The sequence below is a fragment of the Molossus molossus genome, unplaced genomic scaffold (genome assembly GCF_014108415.1).
Source record: "Molossus molossus isolate mMolMol1 unplaced genomic scaffold, mMolMol1.p scaffold_m16_p_17, whole genome shotgun sequence".
Classification (NCBI taxonomy): domain Eukaryota; kingdom Metazoa; phylum Chordata; class Mammalia; order Chiroptera; family Molossidae; genus Molossus; species Molossus molossus.
Window position 1 is genome coordinate 34,487,273 of NW_023425352.1, and position 24,834 is coordinate 34,512,106.

Consider the following 24,834-nt stretch of genomic DNA (forward strand, 5'->3'; position numbering starts at 1 on the left):
GACAGAAATTCTAGGCCTCAAAAGTACAATATCTGAAAGACAAAAAACCTACTGCATGGTCTTAATAGAAGACTGGAGGCTAGAAGAAAGATGTGGCAGATTTATTTTCCAAGAAAGCAACAATCCAGACTTCCTACAACACATCATCTCCCATCCCACATGCTCTTCATATAACACAACCTTAACACTTCTCCCGTCAAGAGGTAGAGTCTATGGTTCCTCCCCCTTGAACTTGGGTACACCTTTGTGATTACCTCAATCAAGAGGGTATGGCAGAAGTGACATTAAGTGATTTCTAAGGCTAAATCATAAAGATGCCATGCTCTTTCTACCTTAGACTCTGGATCTTCACCTATGGCACCAAGATGCCATGCTATGCTGAAACCTAAACTAGACTATGTGGAGAGACAACTTGTAAAGGCCAAATATAGGGGTTCTGGCCAACAACCCAAATGAGGACACAGACAACGGCCAGCATTTACCAGACGTGTGAGTGAAAACATCTTCAGATGATTCAGCCCCCAACTTGCTAACTCATCTCCAGTCAATGTCTTCCCAACTGAAGCCCCAGACATTGTAAAACAGAGACAAGCCATCTCCACCATGCCTCATCTGAATTCCTGACTCACAGACTGAATATATATTGCATATGTATCCTCTAAAATACACAAACAGAGAGGTACTGCTAAAAATTCAATAGAAGAATTAAAATGGAATACCTAAAAATATTCTATTAACTCCAAAAAGGAAAGAAAAAAAGAAATAAGAATGAGAGTGAATGAATGACTATTAGACAACTAAACATAAACAGAAAGATGGTAGACCTTAACAAAACATATCAATAATTATATTAAATATAAGTGGACTAAATATTCCAATTAAGAAAGTCAGTGATGATACAGCAACTTCAAAACTGACCTTCTTCACAATATTTATTTATGAAATAAGTACATATGTTTGCATTTACTTGCTATACAAGTTGGGAGTACCAGTACCCTACACTTTAATATACTATGCAATATTCAGCTCTAAAGAAGCAAGATTACATTAATCAAATGCTAGCTCTCTATACATTAATATCACACTACTGAACTCACTACTTCAATAGAGGGAAAAAGAGTCTGGGTTGCAAGCTTTATACTGACTCTGAAAAGGCCTGAGAAATTCAGTTATTACTTTGGTGTAGTTACAATGGTCATTCAGGGTCTGATCCTTTACCTCTTTAGACCTTATCCTGTCAGCATATTGACTGGTGCTTTTTTTCAGGGACAAATTCGAACTCATGTCATATGACTGATTTATAAATATCATAATTGCCATAATGGAAATACATTAATTTACTTGAAAAACCTAATTGCCACAAGAAATAAATTATTCCTATCTTTATGATCAGTTTAACATCTCACCACAAGCAGACTTTTGAGGAGTGAAATCAGAATGCTGCTGAATAAATGTAGAATCAAACAAGAGAAGTTAGTTAAATGAAGCCACTTTTAACAAACTAAGACATTCTGATGTTTCTATATCCACAATAGGAATGGTCTTGTTAAAATATCTGAAGTTCATTAGCTAAGGCTTCCTTTCTCTTGGCCATGCTTTTTCCATGTTCTAAAAATAACTAAGCCTTCTTTCCACCGAAAGGTTTTATGTAGACAAACTAGATGTTTCACTGGAGTAAATCCAAGTGTTACTGTAAGGCCTGAGAGTCCTTCTGTTTCTTAAAGGTCAACTGGTATATCTTTGCTTGGCATCAGTACATATTGATACTCAAGTTTATATAATTAGAGCATTATATCACTTTCAAGTGCTAGGGGAACTGATAAAAGTTCATCTAACAAATATTTAATGAGCACCTGCTATGTGACAAGCACTACTGTAGACAGAGTGATGACAAAACTCCAAGTACTGACAACCACAAACCTAACAACAAATATTCCTAGCAGCTTAAGAGAAACCCAGGAGCAAACCCTCATTTTAAGGTATCCAGTTCTGCCCTGGCCAGTTTGGCTCAGCGGTTAGAGCATCAGCCTGCGGTCCCCAGAGACCCGGGTTCGGTTCCCGCTAAGGGCATGTACCTCGGTTGCAGTTTGTCCCCGGCCCTGGTTGGTCGTGCAGGTGGCAGCCACTCGATGTGTCCCTTCACGTCGATGTTTCTCTCTCTCTCTCTCCCTTCCGCTCTCTCCCTCCCATTCTATCTGTACAAAAAATGGAAAAATATCCTTGGGTGAGGACAAAAAAAAAAAAAAAAATCTTAAGGTATCCAGTTCAGAAAATAGCCTAAGAACATTGGACAGCTCCTACTAATCCAAAATTAGGTAAGAAAACTTAACAGCTGAAAAGAAAAAAGAAAAATAATTACTTACCTGCTACATTTTTCTAAGGCTACACTATTTGGTAACCATTTATTTCTTCTGCTGTATTCATATTAAATCAACATTTGCTCTTAGAACCCTAATATACTTATAGTGGCTACTACTACTACTACTAAAACATAAAATTGAATTGTTTTTTCTTTTCAAAACTCAAATAATCTCTGCCTTAATCCCATTAACACACACAAGCTCCAAACATTCTGATCCTTAACTATTTTCTCTTAGTTATCTTCAGGTTGTCAGAATTAAAATTAATTATATATCCAATATAAGGAAAGTATCTTGTTGAAAAATGTACTTTTAACTCTTGCCTGCACAGCACTGCTTTCTCCTACATTACTTTGAGTTAAAAAAGCAAAACTAGGAGTTGTATATCAAATCCTGCTCAAAGATAGTGATCCCCAGTACTAAAGAAAATCTGTTCTCTTCAAGGAGATATAAAACTAGAGAGAAAAGCAAGTGACCTATAAACCATTTTAAAAATGCAGGCTATTAAAAATAACATGAACTAGAAACTGCCAAACATTTCTTTAAAGAAGTGGTTTCATTTTGTGCTTTTACCAACAAGGGTGAGAGTTCCAATTAATCTACATCCTTGCCAACCCACCAGACCTTTAAACTTTAGCCATCCCAGTAAATCTGAAATAGTATCATTGTTTTACTTTCTTTGATGACTTATTTTGAATATCTTTTCATATATTTATTGATCATTAATATATCTTCTTTTGTAACATTTCTGTGCATTATCTTTTGCCCTTTTCTTCAGGTTGTCCCCATGAATTAGTAAGAGCATCATTACACTGTATGGAACTCAAATCCTTTGGTCAGATATGCATTGTTGACTAATTCTCCCAGACTGTGGTTGCCCTTTAATTTATTAATGGTGTCTTTCAAAGAAAAGACATTTTAAATGTTGATGAAGTCCAATTTGTCAATTTTTTCTTATATGCTTAATTTAGTATGTACTGTCTAAGAAATCTTTGACTAACCCAAAGGTCATAAAGATTTTCTTCTGTGTTTTTACCTAAAAATGTTATAGTTTCCCATTTTACTTTTATGCTTCTATCTATAATCCATTTAAGGGAATTTTTGTCTGTTATGAGAATACCACTATCCAACAGAACTTTCCACGATGATGAAAATGTTCTGTATCTTGCTGTCCAACACAGTAGCCACTAGCTACATGTCGCTACTGAGCATTAGAAATGTGACCTAGGCCCTGGCCGGTTTGGCTCAGCGGTTAGAGCGTCGGCCTGCGGTCTGGAGAGACCCGGGTTCGGTTCCTGCTAAGGGCACGTACTTCAGTTGCAGTTTGTCCCCGGCCCTGGTTGGTCGTGCGGGTGGCGGCCACTCGATGTGTCCCTTCGCGTCGATGTTTCTCTCTCTCTCTCCCTTCCTCTCTCTCCCTCCCACTCTATCTGTACAAAAAAATGAAAAAATATCCTCGGTTGAGGATAAAAAAAAAAAAAAAAAAAAAAGGAGAAATGTGACCTAGGACAAATAAAAATAAAATGTTTATTTTATTTTAATTTAAATTTTTACATAAATAGCTAAATGTGGCTAGAGGCTACTCTACTGGATAGCACAAGTCTAAAAGATATATAGGTATGGAAAATCTACTGGAAGACAATTTATATGCCTCTCAGTAAGGTAGTAGAAATGGGTATATTCCTGGAAAAGAGCATAGGAAAGATACAGTAATAACTGGGGTCTTCACAACTGTCAAAATATCTACTGAAAAAATATTTTTAACTATATGCAGTTTTCTAAGTTCTTGATATGCTTAATTAATTTTCTTTTGTCAATAGATTAATAAAGAAGGAAACTACAACTCTGGACATATTTCTAACTAAGAATGAAGAACAAGTTTGAGTGGAAATGTCAGGAAATGGAGAAAGTGCTCATATAATTTTAGAGTTCACGTCAGAGAAGGGAGGAAATACTGGCATAGTTAGATATGATACAGATCAGTAAAACAGATTTCAAAAGCTTCATTTAAATAACAAGCTATGAATTCATAAGTCAAAATCAAAAAGGAAAGACTATAACATTCTGTATAAACAATTAAAAATGACCCACAAAGAGAAAAAGAAGGTATTTAAGAAGACCAATTAATATAGCTTCAGAGAATTGACCCGTAAAGATCAGATTTAAAAGGTATATATAACAACCAGGAAGAAAAAAGGAAATAATCACAAATGAATATAAAATAGTATATATAAAGGAACATAAAAATTGTAAATACAAAAGAAAGGGCTTGAACATAGGGAAACGTTTAGACCAAAAAAGAACAATAAATAGGGCAGAATTCCACAAGTTAGCTGTATAATGCTACAGGCAGGAACTCCTAAATTCCCTTGTCAGTTCCATCTTCGCTATCCATAAGAATGTTGCTCTAATTCAAACTGCTATTTAAGCAAGGCTATTTTTTTAAAGAATATTTATTAACAAACATCTATCAATAAAAAACCTTTGATATTCCATGGTTATACATATTTGTAAAGCAGATAATAAATAATCAATAATTCAAAATAGAGATAATCCAGACCAAGCTCTTTATCACCAATTCATCTGATCCTTATAAAAATAAAATGGCGAGAGGCAGGGCATTATAAAATCATCTGAAGAAAGAGTACCACTAATTTTCTTATTTTTCAAAGAGATCATAAAAAATCATTAAAGAAAAAAACTTAAAAAAATTAATCAGTTAAAGATAGGGTCAGTACACACCTACAAGCCAGATTTTTTTAAAAATGTAAGGTCAATAAACATCCCAAAGTTGCCTACCCCTCAATTAAAGAAATGTAATAAAAAAGTAAAATTACAACAAACTGCAAAAAGTTTACATTTGATAATATTCAGTTTGCCAAGATTGTGAGAGGGGAACAAGTATCCATTACATGTTGGTGAGAATATAAAATATCATTTTTTAGGGTAAAAGTTTAAATCACAGACCCACTGGACCCAGTAACTCCACTGCTAAGTATTTACCTTAAAGATATACTTGCAAAAGGACACCAAGATACGCATGTGAAAATGTTTATTAGAGCGCTGTTTTTAACAACCACACACTGGAAACAACCCAAATGTGTATCAGAGGGGACTGTTTATTATGGTATGATCATAAAATGTAATAAAAAACAACCAATAAAAGAATCGATTACATATCCTTGTCAACATGGAAAATTCCTAAGTATGTTAAATGATAAAAAGCAAGATGCAGAAGAATATGCAGTGTGTTCGTTCTCATTTGTTTATCTTTTTAAAAAATGTTTTTATTGATTTTTTTAGAGAGAAAGGAAGGGAGAGAGAGAAACATCGGCTGCCTCCTACTGGGGATTGAGCCCGAAATCCACTGAGCCACACCGGCTGGGTGCATTTGTTTTTCTTAAACAGTAGGTATACAGTCGTCCCTCGCCACTTCGCACTTCGACTTTCGCAGCTTCCCTCTATTGCGGTTTTTTAAAATACTATGCTATAGTATATTTGAAAAAAAAAATTTTTTTTCATTATGTGTGTGTGTGTGTGTATAAAAATAAAGAATTCTACTTCACAGAAATTCATTTATTGCAGTAGAGTCTGGAACTGATTAACCGTGATAAATGAGGGCCGACTGTAAACCCAGCTGGTGTGGCTCAGTGGCTGAGCATCGACCCAGGCACCAAGAGGTCGCTGGTTTGATTCCGTCAGGGCACATGCCCAGGTTGTGGGACTGATCCCTAGTTAAGGGCATGCAGGAGGCAGCCAATCGGTGTTCTCTCTCATTGATGTTTCTATCTCTCTCTCCCTGTCTCTAATGTCAATAAAGAAAAAAAACTTTTTTTAAAGTAGGTATAAGATGAAAACAATTTTTTAAAGATACAAAACTTTTAACTATAGGTATGTTTGGGAAGGGAGTCTTGAGGATAGCAGGTATAAAGTAGGAGAAATTTGTAAAGGATATTGTCATTTTTAGGCTACTAAGCATTCAAAACAATTCCAATTTGAAGATAATTTCAAGAGATGAGTAGCAAATACTCCCTTCCCCATTTTTTTCTCAAGTGTGCAGGCCTAGACCATTTAGATGTTCTTGCTCTGAACACTGAATCCTAGGTAGTGAGAATAAAGTACAGAAAAATCAAGAGATTATTTAGAGATCACCAGAAGATTTGCAAGTTTATGAGCAGTCACCAATAGCTAGTACCTGGGACAGCATGTGTTCAAGCAGCAAAGTCCTAAGCAGAGATTACTCCTACTATATAACCTCTTGACCATGTCTTGCTTCCCTTAGCTTCTGCAGTCTTTGAAGTCTGGTTCTCTAGTTATGAGCTAACTAATATTTTTCAAAAAATTATTTTGATTTAAGTTAGAATTACTTTCAGTCACGTGCAACCAAGAACCCTGACTTCTTTCTTTTCCTAAAGGCTTCATGTGGGTTTTGTTTGTGTTTTTTTCCTCCCCTTTGTTTTTGTATTTTTTAGTGAGGACTGGTGAGATCACATTTTTTTGTGTGCTCTCTTTAATAGTTGAACTTTACAATTTCTTATCTAGCACTTTGAGCAACAGTGAGACTAGCAGGAGAATAAACAATCTATTTAAAAGAAAATATCACAGCATTTTTAAAAAGGAAGGAGGGTGAGTTCTCTCAAAGAACTTGAACATTGCTTAGGGAAACATTCACTATGGCTGCCCCTCCCACTTCCTCTTCTCTCCTCCCAAGGATTTCATGCCCACAACTGGCTCACTGCCTTATAAGTTTGATACAATGGAAAGGCGGAAAAAAAGCAAGAAAACAGCATTTCCAAAGGGAAATGGGAAAATTTAACTGTGGATATTTGGAAAGCAGAGACAAAAACTTAAAAGCAAAGAGGTAATTAACAACAAAAATTGGAAAATCAAGAATACAAACAAATATTTTTAATACAACTATACCTTACTTTAAAAAATTTCAATGTATTAAAATCTTAATTAATGCAAGACAAATGTGAGAATAAACACTGCCTTCATATTTTTAGTCTTTACTTTCCCCAAAGAATTTCTATGAAATCATTCTAAATAAGCTGTCTATTGTCAAAATAACATATACACATATTTATTTCAAAAGATATAAAAAATTTGTAATAAAAATAGTCAACAGAAGACAGCAGAGCAGGAAGCACCAGGAATCCATCTTCCCACCTTGACAAAAATTGTACTGGCATAACCTATCTGATTAACTTTTTTAGAATTTTGGAGTCTATTTCAAGGCTTGTACCTTCCAGGGGAAGGCCAGGACAGTACACCAGTTAATTTCAGTCAATTTCCACTCTCAATATGGTAACAGCTCCTGACCTGAACACCCACTTCCATCCCTCTGCAGCAGGCAGCCAATGCAGTCTTCCTAGAGAAGCCTACAACAGCATGTGGTACCTTGTCCTCCAAACACCAGGAGTCTGTGTTCCTATGCTTGACTTCTGCTTCTGATTGCAGATGTGTGGACACAGAAGCAGACTATCATTACAGCAATCCTCAAGGACTAAAACAGCTTTCAGGGGAATTTAGATCCACAGCCTATTTTTTTTTTTTTCTTAATTTTTCCCCCTTCCTCTTTTGGCAGACAGACACTTAAGTATGATATTCATATGTACGTGTTTGTTTGAACGTCAGTTTTCAACTACTTCAGATAAATACCCAAAGGGATGAAATTTCTTGAGTATATGGAGTCGGTTTAGTTTTGTAAGAAACCACCAACTGTCTTCCAAAGTGGCTGTATCATTTTATATGCTATAGTTTTTTTACATACTGCCATATTGTATAGGAGCACGCGGTTTGTATGCTAGATGATTCCACCTATATGACATTCTTAGAAAAGTCAATACTATGGAGACAGGAAAAGTATCAGTAGTTGTCAGAGGCTAGAAGGACGATGGACAGGTGAAGCACACACTACTTTTAGGGCAGTGAAACTATTCTGTAGCAGCAAACAATATTACCATGCAAAGTTAGTTGCTTTTCTATATACTAACAAAGAACAATCAAAAAAGAAAAATTAAGAAAACAATTATATACAGAATAACATCAAAATAAGCTATCTAGGAACTAACCTAGCGAAGAAGGTAAAATATTTGTACACAGAAAACCATAAAACACTGTTGAAAAAAATTAAACAAGACCTAAATAAATAAAAATAATCCCAGGTTCATGGTTTGAAAGACTTGGCATTGTTAAGATTTCAATACCACTCAACACAATCTACAGAACTAATGCAATTCCTATCAAAATCCTAGAGACATTTTTCCCAGAAATAAAAAGTACATCTTAAAATTCATATGGACTCTCAAAGGGCCCTGAATGGACAAAACAATATGGAAATAGAACAAACCTATAGGACTCACAATTCCTGATTTCAAAATTTGCTACAAAGCTACAAAGTGTGGTACTGGCATACAGACAAACATATCCAATCAATGGAAAGAATAGAGAGCCCAGAAATAAACCCTTGTATATATGATCAAATTATCTTTGACAAATGTGCCAAAACCATTCAACAGGGAAAGGACAGTCTTTAATGGTGCTGGGAAAAGTGCATATCCACATACAAAGCATTAAGTTGGAGCCTTATTTTATACCATATACAAAAATTAACTCAATATTAATCAAAGATGTAAATAAAGGACCTAAAATTATAAAACTCTTGAAAGGGAAAGCTTCATGACACTAGATTTAGCAATGATTTCTTGGATATGACAGCAAGGGCATAGGGAATAAAAAAAAAAAAAAAGATAAATTGGACTGCAGCAAAATTTAAAACTTATACATCAAAGGACACTACCAATAGAGCAAAAAGACAACCCATAGAATGAGAAAATATTTGCAAATCACATATCTGATAAGGGATTAATATCCAGAATATATTAAAAAAAAACTCCTAAAAACAACAAAAAGCCAACCCATCCAATTCTTAAACAGGCAAGGGACTTCAACAGACATTTCTTCAAAGATATACAAATGGTTAATAAGCCCATGAAAAAATGCTCAACATCATTTATCATTAGGGAAATGAAAATCAAAACCACAATGAGATACTACTTCACACTTATTAGGAAAGCTATTAAAAAATAATAATAAAAGCCCAGAAAATAACAAGTGTTGATGAGGATATGGAGAAACTAACAATTGTATATTGATGGTGGGAATGAAAAACAGTATAGCCACTATAGAAAACAATATGGTAGATCCTCGAAAACTTAAACACAATTACCATTTGATCCAGTGAATTCTACTGCTGCAGGTATATTGAAACAAACTGAAAGCAGGGACTCAAACAGATACTGTTACTCTCACGTTCATACCATCATTATTTATAACAGTCTAAAGCTGAGTGTTCATCGACAGACAAATGAATAACAGACTATGGTATATAAGTGAAATGAAAGGAAATTCTGACATATATCACAGCATGAACAAACCTTTAAGACATTATATGCTTAGTGAAATAAGTCAGTCATAAAACGACAAATACTATATGAATCCATTTATATACCATACCCAAACTGTCAAATACATAGTGACAGAAAACAGAGCAGCCAGTTACCAGAGGCTGAGACTAGGGAGAAGAGGAGTTATTATTTAATGGGTACAAAGTTTCAATTGGAGATGATAAAGTTTTATAGTTGGACAGTGACAATTATGATTGCATAACAATATGAATGTGGTTAATGCACTGAAGTGTCACTTAAAAATGGTTAAAATAGTAAATTTTATCTTATATGTATTTTACCACAATAAAAAAATGTTACTCATCTCCAGGTCTATTCACCATCAAACCCATATTCCTGCTTCTCTGCTAAAAGCAACCACAGTCAACTACTCAGATTCTTTTTCCTGGCATTTAATTTAGCATTTCTTTTTTTTTTTTATATCCTCACCTGAGTATATTTTTCCATTGGTTTTTACACAAAGTGGAAGGGAAGGAGGGAAAGAGAGAGAAAAACATCAATGTGAGAGAGACACATCAATTGGTTACTTCCCACACGACCCCAACTGGGGGCTGGGGGATGAACCTGCAACCCAGGTACATGCCTTTGACCAGGAATCAAATCTGAGACATTTCGGTCCACAGGCGGGCACTCTAACCACTGAGCCAAACCAGCCAGGGTTAATTCAGCATTTCTATGTAAGATATACTATTATACTGCATCTTGTAGATTTACTTAATTACCTACTATTTTCTGCCATGGTAAAAGAGACTTACAAAACCAGTAGAACCCACACACGTTTCATTTCTCTTAATGCCCTTAAATGGCATTATCAAAATATTGGGTTAAATCAATCAAGATATTAATAATTGCTTCCTCTTCCTATGTCACCTGTTTCTCTAAGACTCTATTGCATCTTTTCCCCAAGTATTTCAATATCAACCTATAAGATCATTTTTTCCCCTCCCCTGAACCCTTCTGTTCTACTGCTCCATCAGAACTGGCTGCTCTTCAGGTTGCAGCACAGTTGTCATGCTGGGACTTTTCTTTTTCATTGGAGTTGGATCTTCTCCTTACTGAATCCCTTTTATTTCATGATTTAGTCCCTTGTTTTTCTGAGGCACTTCTAGTAATCTAAGAAATGTTACATATACATATTTATTTTAGTCCTTGAGTACCTTGTTTTCCTACTTTCGACCTGACTGGTAGTTTATATAGACACAGAATTCTAGACTGAACATACAACTTTTGAATTGTTGTTTTCTCCATCTTCTATCTTTAAGTCTACTGCCGAGAAGTCCATTCATATTCCTTAATCCTTCCTAATTGAACCTGAAAACTTCTGAAATATTCTCATTATTTCTGGTGTTCTTAAGAGAAATTTCAATAATTTGCCTCTTTTCATTTATTATGCTTGGCACTATACAGGTCTTTTCAATCTGGAGACTCAAATCCTAAAGAAGACCTTCCTTGATGATTTCCTACATTGTGTAGACCAACACTGTGTTAAGGGAAACAAAGGACAAAAACAGGCTAGATTAGCTCAAGAATTCCCAGTTTTTGTCCTCTGATAATACAGGATTATATGGTTATTAGGGAAATGAGCTCTAGAATTATGACAGACCTGGACTCAACCCTCAACCTCACTACTTGCCAGTTGTGGTATTTGGAAAACTTAACTCCTCCTTAACTATCCATGAAATGAGGCTAGGTTTACTGTAGAGATTTAATAAGAAGTCACATGTTAACTGCTTATACGACAGTAACATATGTACATAAATGTTACCTATTACTATAATATCAAAAGTTATATTGCTACAGATAACATAAACATTGTCAAACCCATCAAAGCTCTGCTATTTGTAAGGAAACAAGACTAATGAAGTGGAGAGGCAGCCAATGGGTATAAGGATTTTCTATTGGGGTAATAAAAATATGGAACTTAATAGAGGTCATGGTTGCAAAACATTGTGAAGGTACTAAATGTCACTGGATTGTACACTTTAAATGGTTAATTTTCGCCCTGGCTGGTGTGGCTCAGTTGTTTAAACTTCATCCCATACACCAAGAGGTTGTCCGTTGAATTCCCCGTCAGGGCACATGCCTAGGTTGTGGATTTAGAGAAAACCAATCTCACATCAATGTTTCTCTCTCACTTTCTCTCTCTCTCTCTCTCAGATCAATAAAAATATGTTAAAAAAAATAAAATGGTTAATTTTGTTATGTGGTTTTCACCCCAATAAAGAAAAGAAAAGCAGGAAACAGAGGTAAAAGAGAAGAGGCGAAAAGTTGTTGGAAAGGGGGAACATAACTGATTCTTTCCTCTACATTATTTTGAATAAATAATCTCTCTATATAATTTCTGAACATTAAATCCTCTAAATAATCTCCTTCCAATTCTTTTTTTTCCCCCCAATATTTTGTTCAGAGTGGGAGGGAAAGAGAGAGAGAGAAACATCGATGTGAAAGGGACACATCAAGTGGTTGCCACCCACATGACCCAAACAGGGCCGGGAACAAACTACAACCGATGTACGTGCCCTTAGCAGGATCTGAACCAAGGTCACTCTGGACCACAGGCCGATGCTCTAACCACTGAGCAAAATCGGCCAGGTCTCCTTTCAATTACTTTTAACTGAATAGCCAATGATGATAATGTAAGGATAACAAACACTTCCTTTTTCATTGAAAAATATACATGTAATTAAGATTGACGGAAAGATCAACATATAATTAAGGAAAAATATTTGAAAATTTTCTTCAATAAGAAAATGCATAAAACAGGAAAAAAGATGAACTCTTGAATCTGTAATACAGCTTATAAATGGGTAAAAACTGATAATATCCAAGATAATTAATAATGTCTTTTTTTTTTAATCACTATATATCAGGAGACTGGATTGTAAGCATTTCCTTATAATAAATATGGGAATCTTCTCACATCTAAAATTTTTCCAATAAAAGAAGAAGTAAATTATTTCCTACTAATTCAGACCAGGGAAAAAATTATATGGATCTTTTTTCATTTTCAGCATTCCCCAACTGTGTTCCATAAAACACTATTTAGAAAGGCATTATTATATATATATATATAGAGAGAGAGAGAGAGAGAGACATATATATATGTCTATATATATATATATATATAGAGAGAGAGAGAGAGAGAGAAGGGGGAAAGAAGGGAGGGAAAGAGAAAGGAAAAAGAAAAGGAAAGCAGCATATTAGAATTTCACTCTTGGGAGATTTACAGTGCATAGCAGCAGTGAGAAAGCCAGCTCACCTCTATTAAACCTACATTTCCCTGATTGATTAGGTACAGAACACTTCTCAGGCTATGTCTGTTAAACACATGAAACATCAATTTGTTAAAGACTGCTTAGACTTATACCATATAACATATAAATTAGATAACCTCATTATTAGCCTGAGGGATAAGACGTATCAAAGAATGATCAGCCCAGCCAGTATGGCACAGTGGATTGAGCGTTGTCCCACAGACTGAGAGGTCCCAGGTCGATTCCCAGTCAGGGCACATGTCTGGGTTGTGGGCTCAATCCCAAGTAGGAGTTGTGCAGAAGGCAGCCAATTGATGTTTCTATCTCTCTCTCTCTCCCTTCCTTTCTAAGAAAAAAAAAAAATCAATAAAAACATATTAAAAAAAAAAAAAAGAATGATTATCTGAATAAAATATTGTTTCATATTACCAGTTAATCAGAGCAAGAGTTTAGTGGCAAGAAAGAAGGGGGAGAAAAGGTGGTAATAGGAGGAAAAGAAGATAAATCTGGGAAAAGTTAGCTCTTCAAATTCCCTTTTATGAACTGCCCTTGTCCTGCCCTGTCAATTCTGACTGCCTATTATTCAACACATTTCTGCCCTGTTTGGGTTGCTCAGTTGGTTGGAGTGTTGTCCCACACACCAAAAGGCTGCAGGTTCAATTTCTGGTCAGGACACATACGTAGGTTGTAGGTTTGACCCCCAGTTGGGGCACAGGCAAGAGTCAACCAATTGATGTTTCTCTCACATCAATGTTTCTCTCTCTCCCTTCCTCTTTCTGAAAATCAATAAAAACATATCCTCAGGAAAGAATTTAAAAAAAAAAAAAAAAAGGAAGAAAAAGGAATATATATCTTTTTAAAATTGCAATTAGGATTGTAAAAAAATTTCACCTTGGTTCACTTTCCCCCTCCTCTCCCTTTTTGTTTACTTTTTTATGTTAATTCTTCATCCTAGGAGATAACTTAATAAGGAGATGTTAAATATTTGTCACAAATGTACTGAGTACTTCAAGTATAGAATTCACACTGCTATAATAATAAATCATATCCCAAAACAGAGCAATAATAATGGACAATTTAGCCCAGCCAGTGTGGCTCAGTGGATTAAGCATCATCCCATGGATTGAGAGGTGCTGGTTCAATTCCCGGTCAGGGCACATGCCCGAGTTGTGGGCTTAATCCCTCCTGGGCGGGTGGGAGGATAGAGGAGGCAGCCCATCTATGTTTCTTTCCCTCACTGATGTTCTATCTCTCTTAAAAAAAAAATCAATAAAAATATATTAAAATAATAATAATGGACAATTTAAGCATGAAGGTATTCGCAAATGGAGTTTCTTTTACTCAAGGCACTGATGTAAAATAGCAACAAAGTCTGAACTCTGCATATTATTTCCTGTTTGGGGGAAAATAATAGGAAAAATATGGAATTAGGAAAAAAAACAATATTTAGACATTTAGCTCAGAGGATAAGGGACAATCCAACTAGAAATAGTTTTACTAACAGAAAAGGTATAAGAAAATAAAGATATTTTTCACTGAGAAGTTATCATCTTTGGACCAAAAGGAAAATACTGATTATAACTACTGTCTCCAATATAGTGTGAACTAATCAAGAAAATCGAGGTTAATCCTAACAGACAAATTACTTAGAAACTACTTATTTTCATTTTAGCTCACAGTAAACAGTACATCTTCCTTCCCAGTCTCTGTTCAGCCTTTCTCTAATTAAAAAAAAAAGGGGGGGGGGGGCTAAGCAACCGAAGCCAACAAAGCCTTACTGACCATTTATCCCACACATGAAAAAAAAAAAAAAAAAACAAGCACAGTACAGGTATTATATGCACCTGATAATTCATTTTTTTATATGCTATTACCATAGGATGACAAGATTAGTCAGCTAAAGCAACCACTGGCTACATAACAAACCATACACATAAGATATTTTTAGGAATAACAGATCTGAAAAAGTTAGTAGCTAAATAAAATAAACTAGATACATTAAAGCAGACAGAATAAACTTCAACTTTGGTTACTGATTAAAAACTAAATGTGTGAATCTTAACTCAGAAATATAAAAGCAGTGGTTATGAAGTCAAAAGATGATGATCAAAATATTTCCCAGCACAGTGTTTTCTTGAAGTTATTACAATTTAAATTCTGATCATCAAATGTACTGCTCCAGAAACTGACTTTATCAGTAACCTAAAAGATGATCATTCAGCCTCAGTGACCAACTCAGTCAAAAGAGATTCACATTAAGAAGAGAACAATGAAAAAACTAGCACACCAGATTAATTTACAACAAAAATATCCTTACAGTGATCATAAAACTTACCCTTACTCTTTCCCAGTATAAGTACTAATCTAACTTGGTTGAATCAGTACTTTGCTGAATACAGAATTATAATAATGTGAAGTAGATCATCTTATGAGATAGTTCATCTAATCTGATAAACATTTCTGCACAACAGAGGAGAATACATGTCTGGTGACTGCACTGCTCATTTCCCAGATTCTCCATCTTTCAATCAAAATTTATTTTGCTTGTTCTTTTTTCTATCACCCATTGCATTTTCTGTTGAGGTGTGTTATCACTGACTAAGACATATCGAACTATTACTCCCATGAATCTTCAATGTTAACCACCCTTCCACTGTCCTGTCTAAGAGAAGGGCAACTTCATTTTCCTCTTTTCAATTTCTTAAATAGACAGTCTCATGTGTACTACCTATAATTGCAATAGAAACCACAAAGTAGTAGTTTTGGGGTTTTTTGTAGTTTTTGTAGAAACTGAAATTTAATTGTAAACACTGCAAAATCCAAGGAAATACAATTCAGTGCTGCAAAAATTTAAATATGCTTTGGTTCAAAGCAAAATGCTAAAAATTAACAACTAATGGTAGCTCATATAAGGGTACGGGTAGGCTTATATACTTAGACAACTATTATAAAAAGAATTCTACATTGCATAATGCTTTAAAAGTGCTTTACCACTCATTATAGCATTTAATTCTCATAACCATTCAATATTGAAATTGAAAATCTTCAAGAAAGAATAATCTAAAAATTTTAACTTTTAAAAGCCATTATAGTTCCTACTAATATTTTACAGTTAATGTTTTCATAACTATAACAGATAGTTGCTCTGAAATCAGAAAATATATCAAGACTATTTACACAGCAGAAAAAATTCCTTGTCTCATAAAATATATCATGGACTGTTAGGTCATAAATACATTAAAAAGTATTTAAATGGGCCTTTTCATTGGGCCTTGTTCTGAACTGAATGATAATTACACAAAGAAAATTTTAAAACAGACAGTTAGTCTTTGGTATGCCCAACAATTTCTTTCCAGATCCTTTGTACCAAATACTTCTTTAGGTACTTGGTATACTTATGACCCATTATAAATTGCTCTATGTAAAAATACATGGTATTTATTAGTTATATATGCATTAGGATAAATATATTTAAGTGAATAAATGCACTGAAGGATTTTAAGCCTAATCCTCAATTGTAATATAAAATATAAAATAAATAAAAAATAAAAATCATAGTGTAACAAAATCCAGGCATCAACCTACTAAGGGGCACTTTGTATAGAGTTCATGAAAGCATATCACATACACCTGATGTAAAAAATTTCTTCTTATCAAATGAGTTGTATCCTATTGAGGCTCATCAGTTACATTAAGGGGGAAAAAAAGCCATTATAGAGCACCATCACAATAAAAATCCAAATCAAGTTTACATGACAAAGTACATCTTTTTAATGGTTTAGAAATCTTTTCTAAATGAAAATAGAACATTAATATATCAATATTCAAAATAGAAAATGAAAGAGTTCTTACCTTACTACATCATCAATATTGTTCCTGTATACACCTTCAAGTCTTTCTGCAGGAAACCCCATAGCAATAATGTTTGGATAAATATCTGAGTACTTAAGTTAAGAAAATATCTGAAATATGCAACAATGAAAACTACATATACACATTTTAAAACATTGGATGATTATTTTTTTAAAAAAGAGCTTTCTCCACTATAGCTATGCTAGTAAAAATGGTCAAATTTACTTATCTATAAACCATTATATATAATTGAGAAATATAGGTAAATACATTAATTCTTTAAAAAATCCTCAAAATGATTATTTGGCAAAGTAATTTCCAAATCCCTCTACTTAGATTAACAATGCACCTAAGGTAATAATGCAGGTTCTCTATTTACAATATTTAGTTATATATGAAAAATGAAAACCTCAGACTTTATATCTTGGGACAAAACCCAAAAATCCAATTACAAATTTTTTTTAAAAAGCTACACAAACTCCTATTTTCTTGGTTATAAGACACCACGGTATAGAGAAAAGTAGATAAAATTAAAAATTAGAACATCAGATTTAAGAGCTGGCTATGCTTCTAACCAGTCATATAATATGGACAAGTCACTTAACCTTTTTAAACTTCAATTTTCCATTCCACGTGATTACATTGAAACAACCATTAAGATTTCCTCACCTTCAGTGTTGATGACTTGATAATACTGAACTATGAGAGAAACTTAAATCTCATTTCCTATCAAGGTAATCAATATTTAGCATGCCCATTCTATTCCCTTGTTACACACTATAGTTGACATAAAAATAAACTCCTACATTTAATAAGCATATCTAACTAAAAAAACACAAACAAATCTACATTTTTATGCACTGCACCCATCTACCAGCTCATTTCTTCTGGAGATCCATCAATCCTCTCTAATCCCAGGATTTTCTGACTAGAATCTTTAAAACAAACCAAGCTAATCTGCCAAAAGCTTCCATTCAAGACCATCTCTAAAGTTCTTCACCCACCTACTTCTGGACCCATTCATCTTCCAAATATAATTCAAAACTCACCTTTTCTAGGCCTTGTTTCTTCTTTACTTTCCGCTGTACTCTTATTATTGAGCTGATTTCACTATTTTTAAACCGAAAATTATCAAATTACTGAAAGCTTTTTTAAAAGATTATGTGTATAATCTATGTTCTCTTCATATGATTACTATATACTAATTGAACAAATTTACAGAATATTTTAAGGAAAAAAATGTGCACAATAGTGTATATATATTATGCTACCGTTTGGATAAAAAAGTAGTATTTCATAAAAGAAATAACATTTTCTTTTTTGATAAAAGAAATATTTACACATATTTAAAAAGGCTTAATAGGGTCTAACAGCTAAGTTCACAGGTACAATGCTGTTATGGATACTGTTCCAGCAAACCAACCATAAAGGACATTTTTGAGCCAATCTGATAAATTTTAATATAATCTGAATATTAGATGAGATGAAAATTTACTGAAATGAATAAGTAGACATGAATGAGTGAAAAAAAAGTTGTAAAAGAGAACGTACAGTGTGATACCACCCTGGTAAAAGAAAAAAATAAAATATGTATATCTATATCTCCAAATTATCGTATGTAGACAAAAAGATCACAAACTAAGATAATGAAAGTAATAATCACTGGGTAGTGGAAATATATATTTTTTTCCTCACTTTTGCTTGTTTTGTATTTTCTGTTTTTGACACAATGCACCTGTACTGGTCTGCAATAGATCTTTTAACTTATGTTTTATAATGTCTACTAAGTATCATGAGAAAATATTGTTTTGTCCTGTATGACTAGGAATCATTTCTGTATATAGTTTTGAAAAATGCTGAATTTCTACCTCCAATAATTATTATAATAATAGTATCTAATACTTACTAAGTGCCAGGAACAATTCTTGTCACTTTAACCTACATAATTTCACCCCAAATCTCAAACGGTTCTTCTACTATAAGATTCCAAAAGAAAACTATTAATATAATCATTTTTAACATCACAAATATTAGCTATCACCTATTAGTCTAAGAAAGTAGACCTACCTAAAATGTAGCTCTTGGTCCATTATTGTAATGTTTTAGGGTATTATGTTAATTCATGAGAAAAAAAAAGTAGAAGAGACAGAGGTTCAAATCAAGCCTATAGCAGTAAAATTTCTGAAAATGAATCATCTTTTCTTTTTAACTCTGTCTTGGAGCACAAACATAAAAATAAATGTGGGGCTTTTTTTATACTTTTTAAATTACTGACTTTAGAGAGAGAGAGAAAGGAAAGGGGGAAGAAAGAGAAACACTGATTTGTTGTTCTACTTATTTATGCATTCATTGGTTGATTCTTGAATGTGCCCTGACAGGGGATCGAACTCACAACCTTGGTGCATGGAGATGACACTCTAACCAATTGGGCTATCCAGCAAGGGCAAGAAAATGTGATATTAACAGAAGAAAATGAGGCAGCAGTAGGAAACTCAAAGCAGCGGCAGCTACCACCAATCCGGAATTCCTATCTAAAAAATTATAAATACATTTTAGTCAAAAGTACCCATTTAAATCATCCAAGTTTTCCTTAACAATACAAGGGGGCTATTTTTTATTAAATAGTAATTATTACTACTTCTGACAAACTTACCTAATCTAACCATTAAGTTCAATGAGAATGGTAGTAAGATTTTAGCTTTACAGAAAAGCACAGAAGTTGAAAATCCCTTTAAAATGCAGTCACTTTAACAAGGTCTAAACTCAAATTTATTCTTGCACTATGAATACTAACAAAGTAAATAAGTTTGCAAAAAACTCGGTTAACTTAATTAAGGAAACTATTTGTCTATATAACTATACATAAATGGGAATGTTAAGTACTCATTAAAGTAAACTCAATTGGCCTCCTTCATTCACTTAACCACTCAAAAACATATGGAACATTCTGTGGAAGGGGCACTGAGAATTTAAGGCTAAGTAAGTAAAGACTAGTGCACTCAAGGAGTCACTTCTTCTATCAGGGAAGACAGACACAGAGACCTACAACTGTGCCAAAGGCCCTATTATATGTATATCAAAATGTTCTAAGAGCTAGAGAAAGAGGGATTAATTCTGTAGGGGCCAAGATAAAGCTTCACAAAGTAGGTAACATGTTAGATAATCCTTAAGAAGTCAGACATCAGTAGACAGAAGAAACAAGAGCTATTACAACACTCCAAGCAGAGTACAGAGCAGAGATGTGGAAATACATAAAACATTCTAAAAAAGCGAACAGTTCAGTGCAGCTCACACACAAAGCTTTATGGAGAAGGCAGCAGGTCTGGCAGAAGATTAGGTCTAGTTTTAAGGATGCCATGGCAGGGAGTTAAATTTAATCAGACAAATAAGGAGTCAAAGGCCAGGATCAACATGGAGTCTCCTGCAGAGCAACAATTCATTGCCTTGCAATCTCTTGCAGAGTAACTATCAAATTCTTCCTTTAAAAATAATCTAGGAATTCAGTCTTTTTAAGGTTTCATTTTCCTCAGATTCTCACCTTCCTTATTCATAGAGTTTAAGATTGTACCCAAGACATTGGCATGTGCAAGACAGTATGCCAAATAAACTGTAATTTAATCCTAACAATCCTGTGAAGTAATATTACCATTTCATAGATGACAAAACTGAGGGTCAAAAAGATTGGGTCCCAAAGCCAGTAAGTAATGATTCAAACCCTTTCTGTACATAATTCCAAAAGCCATAATTATTTTAAGGAAAATTCTTCCCATAGGTCACATAACAAGCTATTTTTAAAATTCTAGTTAACTGAAAGTTACAATAACAACATGAAGCTATAACGTACATGGAACATGACTGGCCAAATAGAAAGTGATAAACAGATTTAAGAGGGGCAGTGATCAAAAAGCATCAAAAACAAATCTGAAGTTGCCTGATTCACAGGCGGAACACTGAACTAAACCATCAGCAAAGGTGAAGGAATCAAGTCAGACTAACGAGAAAACAAAAGACGAAGCAAGTTAGCAAATACCAATACTTCATTTAATTTAATTTCCCAAGAATTTCTGGGGATTTTCCCTGCTCTGTACATACCAAATTAATGCAGCTTAAAATTTTATTTTCTAAATTTAAAAGGGTGCACAGGTACAAAAGCTAGAACTACAAAAATATTAAGACAAAGAATGCTCCCAAGAATAGAGATTTTAAATAAAAAAGGAATGGCCAGATACAACACAGAACACAGGAACATTTAAATATTTACTAAATGTTAGGCCTTGTACTAAGCACTTAATGCACATCATCATTAACAAAGAAGACTAGAGTTTCATTCTCAGCTTTGTACCTTAAAAGCCTATGACTTCAGGTTAAGTTACTCAATATCTCTGGGCCTCAAATACTTTTGTTTTGTTTTTCTATAAAATAATGATAGTAACACTAGCTGTAACTTCTTCACTGGCTGTTTTAGGGATCAAATGAACTATCTGGAAATATCTTTAAAATCCATGAAACTGAAAGGGCTCTATAACTGTAAATAAGGGGTTATTATTTGAGGTTGCATGAATTAGAAAGGTCCTGTTATTTTAGTTTAAATGTCTCATTACAAAGCAACTCAATATAGTGTTTTTATAAACAAATTATAAAATTATTCCAATATAATAACTTAAATTCACTTTAGCACTAAACTTTAGTTTCTTTTTAACATTTTTTAATTATCTGCCAGTAGTGCCAAACCAGAAAGGAAAACTTACTGCCAAATAATTTATGAATTTTACTGAAGTTTTCTACTTCTCCAAACAATTGAAACCTCAAAACTTTTTTTCCACATTTTTATATTATACCAACCCATCTTGACTGAAAAGTTTACACATATTTTTGCTTTGAAATAGAAGTTTAGATCTCACTTTCTAACTCAAATATAACATTCTTAAAGGTAACATCAAGAATTTCTAGTAATTCTACTTGGCAATACTATAAATTGGTTCATTTCGCAAGAAATCTACAACCTGTAACAAAGAGCTATGAAATGTTGTACCTTTTATTCCAACAATCCCATTCTAATAATATACTCTAAAAAAAAAAAAAAAAAAAAAAGTCAACTATACAAAGATATTCACAATAGTGCTGTTATAAAAGAAAAAATTTAAAGAATTTTAATTTTTAACACAGTGCCCTAAGGAAAGCATGGTAGTTAGCCTAATGAACTATTACCCATATAACTTTAAAAGTAACAAGTACCCATTGACAGATGAAAATTTGTGGGGGGGAGAGCTCACAGAACATAGGAAAACACTGATTATAAGAATGTAATTATGTGCATATGTATATGAACAAGCAGGGAAAGATAATTTCCAGTGACAATAAAATAGAGTTAACTTTTTTCTATTGAACTGTTTAAATTTAAGAATCATTTCGAGCCCTGGCCGGTTTGGCTCAGCAGTTAGAGCATCGGACCAAGGACTTAAGGGTCTTCAGTTCAATTCCTGGTCAAGGGCATGTACCTGGGGTTGCAGGTTCAATCCCCCGCCCTGGTCAGGGTCATATGGGAGGCAAACAATGGCTGTGTCTCTCTCACATCGATGCTTCTTTCTCTCTCTCCCACCCCACCCCCCTTCCTTCCATTCTATATAAAAATCAAAGGAAAAATATTCCTGGGCAAGGATTAACAATAACAACAAAAAGAATAATTTTGAAAGCATTTCAAGCCAGATATAGTAAAATTACACTGAGTTAAAAAAATATATATTTTTAAAGGAACAACGGCACACTGAACTTTAATGATTTAAATTTAAGCTAATTATAATCACAGAAAAATATGAAGTCACTGATAATGCTAGCAATGCTCTATAATCCAAAGTAAAATATTAGTCTCCTCAATTCTTAATCAGTTTTTCTTGAAAGTAGTTGTTAATTCTGAAATAATATATCCACAACTCTTCAAGCCTACATCTGAGAACCTATAAAAATTTAAGTTGCCCAACTAACTGGTTTTAACGAGTATGCCAAATAATTACCTTCTTCCTAGGTCTCTGGATGACTACGATAAGACTGATTTCCTGTTTCAGAACTCTGCTGCTGTTAAAATACACACACACACACACACACACACACCCCACACACACCACTCTCTACCGTTTTGCTTCCATTAAAAAACATCTAAGATTGACTACCAACAACAAATAAAAAATATGGCTATAACTTACATAACTACCAAAAAGATTATCAGCTTAACAACATGCATTAGACATACTTGTGAACATTATATACTTGAACTAAGCCAAATGCTATTACTAATTCTCTACAGCAAAAATCAGATTAAAGCATATGAATGATTATAAAAATTAAAATTATAATACTGGCCCAGCATTACTAGAAAGTACATAAGAGGGTATCTTTAAATTCTAATTTTTATATTCAATGTTAGATTTATGTTACTTCTGTAACACTCTATTTTAAAAGCCAGGCTTTTATTACTTATTTTTACCAGAAGTGACCACCTAAAACACTAGGTTTCAGCTAGTCTGTAGTTATGCAAAGTGAAAAAGCATTAACTTTCACAGGAAAAAAAAATTCAAACAGTTATGGTACAGAAGATGCTAAGGGATGTGTCAGTAATTTGAGAACAAAGGTCCAGTAACATTTAATGGCAAATTCACTCATTATTAGCAAGCTGCATTCTGGAAAAAAAAAATTACAAGATTTCCAACTGTATTGATCTTTTAGATATACCATGAACTAATTTCCTAATATTAAAAAACTACTACATACACAAGGTACTAACAAAACAAGATTCTAATACAAATCTGTCTCTGGCAAGTTGGTTTTCTTTTTCCTATGAAGCCAAAACAGCAGAATTTTTAAATTTACTTCTAACAATCAAATTTACATTTCAAGAAAGCCCTGTTAATTTGAACCACTTTAAAGGAGAAAAGCTCCAAATACCTGTGTTACATAGCTCCTTTTTATATTTGGCTTCAATATAATAAAATCAAGTCTCTTTATTCTATATCTTAAGCCAGAAAACCATTTGGAAATGGTTTTTTTCCAACTGGCAAAAACAGTTTTGCCTCAGTGCATTGAGTATCTTAATCTGGATAAGAACAATATAAACTAGAAATGCAAGTGGATTTTAAATATGAAGACACACATAATGGCATTCATCACTATACTGGTAAAACCAAATTACTAATTTTGTAACTGCTTTGTCCTTGTTCGAATATTGAAAATATGATTCATATTCCCACTGAAGGTATTTTAATCATTATATCAACTTTATGATCACTTGAATAAGCAGTTTTTTAAAATACCTGAAATCGCATATACTAAAATACTAGTTAAAATTCCTATTTTAAAATATGCTAACAGATAAGAGTTAGTCTACGTTTCTCAGTTTGAACAGATAACACTCTTAATTTTAGTCAGCCACCCATAAATGCTTGTTCCTGAAGAGATACCATTTTAGAATGAATTCAATTATTGCAATTGAGGGGGGAAAAAACACAATTACTAATCATGGTTAGCTGTGGAATCTTCATATTCAAAGAACATACTAAAAATCTTGGAAAATAACTAAATTGAAATGTAAAAGAAAAAATAATTAAGTCAACTTTTTAAACCAGTAAACTTAAAAAATAAAGTTTAACATACAGAAAGACAAAAATAGCAACAGATGGGAGGGATAGAAACAAAAGGAGCTCTTTAATACCATACCCTTTATGTACTATTAAGTAAACAAAATGAGTGCTTCTAAACTTTTACTAGTTGGATAAAAATCTCAGCTACATGTGTGCCTCTCTTAAAGTAAGAGATACAATTTATGTACACATTATGTCTATCCAACAAGGTATCATTCATTTCATGGCCTATAATTCAGGCTTGAACAAATTCTATAAACTGATGTTA

The 24,834-nt window shown here is 33.6% G+C and overlaps 1 protein-coding gene across 3 annotated transcripts in view; it reads right to left on the reverse strand.

Annotated features, from left to right (window-relative positions):
* Window positions 1-24,834, reverse strand: part of PTEN (phosphatase and tensin homolog) — an 80,605-nt gene that overhangs the window by 41,773 nt on the left and 13,998 nt on the right. For 2 of the 3 annotated variants that reach the window (XM_036264922.1, XM_036264921.1), the window contains exon 2: window positions 16,936-17,020. In XM_036264922.1, coding sequence (XP_036120815.1) covers window positions 16,936-17,020 — 85 coding nt within the window. Of the gene's footprint in view, window positions 1-16,935; window positions 17,021-17,984; window positions 18,000-24,834 lie in introns of those variants that run through there. The other variant, XM_036264923.1, reaches the window with a different exon arrangement.